The 5,000-nt window shown below is 51.4% G+C and overlaps 1 protein-coding gene across 1 annotated transcript in view; it reads left to right on the top strand.

Annotated features, from left to right (window-relative positions):
* LOC129410313 (E3 ubiquitin-protein ligase TRIM21-like) overlaps positions 1 to 5,000 on the top strand; it is a 10,290-nt gene that overhangs the window by 4,491 nt on the left and 799 nt on the right. Inside the window, exons 4-6 of the mRNA XM_055158038.1 lie at positions 999 to 1,324; positions 2,236 to 2,575; positions 4,938 to 5,000. The exon at positions 4,938 to 5,000 is cut by the window's right edge and continues 799 nt beyond it. Coding sequence (XP_055014013.1) covers positions 999 to 1,324; positions 2,236 to 2,575; positions 4,938 to 5,000 — 729 coding nt within the window. The remainder of the gene's footprint in view (positions 1 to 998; positions 1,325 to 2,235; positions 2,576 to 4,937) is intronic.

Here is a 5,000-nt window from a genome sequence, read left to right as displayed (position 1 = left end):
TAGATGTGTCCTCAGATGTGTCCGTGTCCTCAGATGTGTCCTCAGATGTGTCCTTAGTAGATGTGTCCTTAGATGTGTCCTCAGACGTGTCCTCAGATGTGTCTGTGTCCTTAGTAGATGTGTCCTCAGATGTGTCCTTAGATGTGTCCTCAGTAGATGTGTCCTCAGACGTGTCTTTAGATGTGTCCTTAGATGTGTCCGTGTCCTCAGATGTGTCCTCAGATGTGTCCTTAGATGTGTCCTTAGATGTGTCCTCAGATGTGTCCGTGTCCTCAGATGTGTCCTCAGATGTGTCCTTAGTAGATGTGTCCTTAGATGTGTCCTCAGACGTGTCCTCAGATGTGTCTGTGTCCTTAGTAGATGTGTCCTCAGTAGATGTGTCCTCCTCAGATGTGTCCTCAGATGTGTCCGTGTCCTCAGATGTGTCCTCAGTAGATGTGTCCTCAGTAGATGTGTCCTCAGTGTGTTGTCCTCAGATGTGTCTCAGTAGTGTGTCCTCAGATGTGTCCTCAGTAGATGTGTCCTCAGATGTGTCCTCAGATGTGTCCTCAGATATGTCCTCAGATGTGTCCTCAGTAGATGTGTCCTCAGATGTGTCCTCAGATATGTCCTCAGATGTGTCCTCAGACGTGTCCTCAGTAGATGTGTCCTCTGACGTGTCCTCAGATGTGTCCTTAGTAGATGTGTCCTCAGATGTGTCCTCAGTAGATGTGTCCTCAGATGTGTCCTTAGTAGATGTGTCCTCAGTAGATGTGTCCTCAGATGTGTCCTCAGATGTGTCCTCAGTAGATGTGTCCTCAGATGTGTCCTCAGATGTGTCCTCAGTAGATGTGTCCTCAGATGTGTCCTCAGATGTGTCCTACAGATGTGTCCTCAGTAGATGTGTCCTCAGATGTGTCCTCAGTAGATGTGTCCTCAGATGTGTCCTCAGTAGATGTGTCCTCAGTAGATGTGTCCTCAGATGTGTCCTTGGTCATATTAATCCCGTCTCTCCTCAGATGGTCCCTGTCCACTCGGGGGTGGGTCCTTACACCCTGACGAGCCGACAGGTGCAGAGGCGACAGGTGAAGATCCAGGAGCTTCAGGCGGTGCTGGAGCAGAGCCAGAGGTCGGCCGACCTGAAGGCGGCGCTCGTGGTCAGGACCTTCAACGGCGTCGTGGAGGAGGTGCAGAGGAGCCTGGACTCCTTCACCCACGTGATCGAGGAGACCCAGAGACAGACCCAAGACCAGGTCCAGACCCTGGTCCAAGACCTGAACCGCGAGATCCAAGAACTGAGAGAGAGAGAAGCCCAAGACCAGCACATCTACATCTACGGACAGAGGTCAGGACTAGACCGGGACTAGACCAGGACCAGACCAGGACTAGACCGGGACTAGACCAGGACTAGACCAGGACCAGACCAGACCAGACCAGGACTAGACCAGGACTAAACCAGGACCAGACCAGGACTAAACCAGGACTAGACGGGACTAAAACCAGGACAGACCAGGACTAACCAGGACTAGACCAGGAACCAGACTAAACCAGGACTAAGACCAGACCAGGACCAGACCAGGACTAAACCAGGACTACTAAACCAGGACTAGACCGGGACTAAACCAGGACCAGACCAGGACTAAACCAGGACTAGACTGGGACTAAACCAGGACCAGACCAGGACTAAACCGGGACTAGACTGGGACTAAAACCGGACTAGACAGGACTAGACCAGGACCAGGACTAAACCAGGACTAGACCAGGACCAGACCAGGACTAAACCAGGACTAGACTGGGACTAAACCAGGACCAGACCAGACTAAACCGGGACTAGACCAGGACCAGACCAGGACCAGACCAGGACCGGGACTAACCAGGACTAGACCAGGACTAGACCAGACTAAACCAGGACCAGACCAGGACTAAACCAGGGACTAGACTGGACTAAACCAGGACCAGACCAGGACTTAACCGGGACTAGACCGGGACTAGACCAGACCGGACTAAACCGGACTACTAAACCAGGACCAGACCAGGACTAAACCAGGACTAACCAGGACTAAACCAGGACTAACCAGACCCAGGACTAAACCAGGACTAAACCAGACCAGACCAGGGACTAAACCAGACTAAACCAGGTCTAATTAGGACTAAACCAGGACCAGACCAGGACTAATCCAGGACCAGACCAGACTAAACCAGGACCAGACCAGGATTAAACCGGGACTAAACCAGGTCTAACCCTTGTGCCCTCAGTTCTCCGCGTCCGGCCCTGAAGGACCTGAGGGAGTGGGACTCGATGTTCGTGGAGCTGCCGCCATTTGACCAGCAGGTGGCGCAGGTGGTGGTGGATCTGGAGGAGCGCGTGGCCCTCAGACTCCGCCCCCTCCTGGAGACGCCGAGTCTGCGCCGGCTCAGGGAGTTCGCCGTGAGCCTGACCTTTGACCCTAAGACGGTGCGTCCGCCTCTGGAGGTGTCGTCAGACCTGAAGGAGGTTTTCAACCGAGAGAAGAAGAAGAAGAGCTCCTCAAAGTCCTTCCAGATCCACCACGCCTCCACCAAACAGAGCTTCAACTGCGGACGCTTCTACTTCGAGGTAACGAGCTGTACTCACCCGCGAACCGCCGCCAAACAGGAAATGAGCGCGGACGCCGTTCGGCTCCGTCGACTCTCTGACCCTCGTGATTTGTTCTGTTTTCATTTGCACTTTTTAAATCACAATATTCATCTAAAACAAGAAAGTCAGAAAAGAGTCGTCCCACGAGCCAACGAGGCCCGACAGGACTCCTCCTTCAGCCTGACCACATCTCTTATTCTGGTGTCCACCACCGGGTTCAGGGGTTGTTGTTCCGACAGGAACCACAGACCTGACGCCCACAGCTCCGAGCGGCTGCATCGACAATAGAGGCTGAGAACAAAACCCACTCAGACTCCATGTCTCCAGACTCGTCTGGGATCTGGGAGAAGTTCCCAGACGAGTGAGTTGAAAGTCCCTCTGACAGAGGCTCTGCCAGATGTTCCCAACAGACCCTCACTACACGCTTGAACCTGCCAGGGAGGTCTGGGCGATATGGATCAAAAAATATATCTCGATATATGTTCAAGAAAAAAATAACCCCCTAAAACTGAAAACTGCAAAAACAAATCTGCCAGATTCCACAAGGTCTTTTTTTGTTACTGAAGTGTAAGAGGTCGACAGTTCATGTAGGAACATTTAAGTTTACAAAAACCCTAATTACATAAATAATAATTTAACTGTAAAATAAAAGAAATAAAACATATTTCCTTCTTTTCATTCATAAATAAATCAACTCAACACAAGCTCATCTTTGCATTAACTCTGTTCTGCAGACCAGAACCAGAACCAGAACCATCAGCTCCTTCAGCAGAAGAAGTTCAGGATGTTCCTTATTTGAACAGATCCATGTTCCAGCGTCAGGATCTGAGGTTTAATCCCACAATCCACTGCAGATCAAACCCAACGCTTCAAACTCTGTTGTACAAGTGACACTGCAGCAGATTATTCATTAAAATCTTCTTCTGCATAAATAAACTTTACAATATGTAAAACACAACGACTCTAGATCCACATCAGCCTGTTTGAGATAATCATGTGTTTAATACAGTTTTGCACACGTGTGTTTACATTTTACAGAAACAAAACTTAAGCTCATGTCTCATTTACATAAACAGCACTTCTCCTGCAGCTCAACTCGTTTAGCTTCTCTTGGACTAAAAGACGCGACTCGGTGGAACATGAGGATGTGCTGCTGCTGATGGTTTTGTCTGTAAATGGTGGAAAAGTTTCGTGGGGCTTAAAGTTTTTCACTGGCACCAACTTTCGTCGTTCACAGCGACAGTGACGAGTGAAGGAGACACGAGCAGCAGAATCAGGGAGGCGAAGGACGAGAGAGAAACAAACAAACGAAGCAGCGAAATCAAAATTTAATATAAACATTATATCGATATAAACGATATGTCAGAAGAATTTAAAAACTCGATATACTTAAAATATCGATATATCGCCCACCCCTACTGCCAGGTCTTTCCAGCTTCCTCCTCCTCCAGTGACCAACTCACCACCAGGTGGAGCTCTACAGCTCTGCTCCTCTCTTCACCCGAGTGTCCAAGACACACGGCTGGAGGTCACATGACACAACGACTAAGTTGATCATCGACCTCCGGCCGAGGGTGTCCTGGTGCCACGTGCACTGATGGACCTTGTGCTCAAACATGGTGTTGGTTCTGGACAAACTGTGACTAGCACAGAAGTCCAATAACAAAACACCACTCGGGTTCAGATCAGGGAGGCCGTTCCTCCCAATCACCCCTCTCCAAGTGTCACTGTCACTGCCCACGTGGGCGTTGAAGTCCCCCAGGAGAACAACGGACTTGGTGCAGAGATCTGGGCGGCAGTCGACGGCGGGGGCCTCGACGACCAGATCTCCGGACATGGAGACTGTGGCTCTGGGGACATGTCACCTCGCTGGGGGGAGGAGCCTGAGCTTGTGCAGGAGGTTGAGCGTTACCGACTAGATATAGTCGGCCTCACCTCCAGCACAGTTTGGGCTCTGGAACCCAACTCCTTGAGAGGGGCTGGACTTTCTCTCTCGAGCTCGTGTGGGGGGTGGGGGGGGAGTGGGGGGGTCTGGTGTGGCTCATTGCCCCACAGCTCAGCCGTCGTGTGTTGCAGTTCACCCTGGTGAACAAGGGGGTCGCGTCCCTGTGCCTTCAGGTCGGGGGCAGGTCTCTCACTGTGGTGTCGTCTACATCAGTGCAGAGTACTCGAGTACCCGACCTTCTTCCAGGCCCTGGGAGGGACTGGACTCTGCACCGAGCGGGTACTCTACTGTTCTACTGGGGGAGACTTGAAAATAACATAAAGAAAATAATCTGAGGAGAACATTTTGGAGACCAGCTCTGATTCTGCCCCCCCCCTCCCCCTCGTCTCTCGGCAGGTGCAGGTGCAGGGGAAGAGTGATTGGCAGGTGGGCGTGGCTCGCAGATCCGCCCTCGCTCAG

This window comes from Boleophthalmus pectinirostris, unplaced genomic scaffold (genome assembly GCF_026225935.1).
Source record: "Boleophthalmus pectinirostris isolate CB_2022bp ecotype Guang Dong unplaced genomic scaffold, ASM2622593v1 HiC_scaffold_22, whole genome shotgun sequence".
Taxonomy (NCBI): Eukaryota; Metazoa; Chordata; class Actinopteri; order Gobiiformes; family Gobiidae; genus Boleophthalmus; species Boleophthalmus pectinirostris.
The sequence above is the reverse complement of the archived record's forward strand: the minus strand, read 5'-3'. Positions and strand labels throughout refer to the sequence as shown.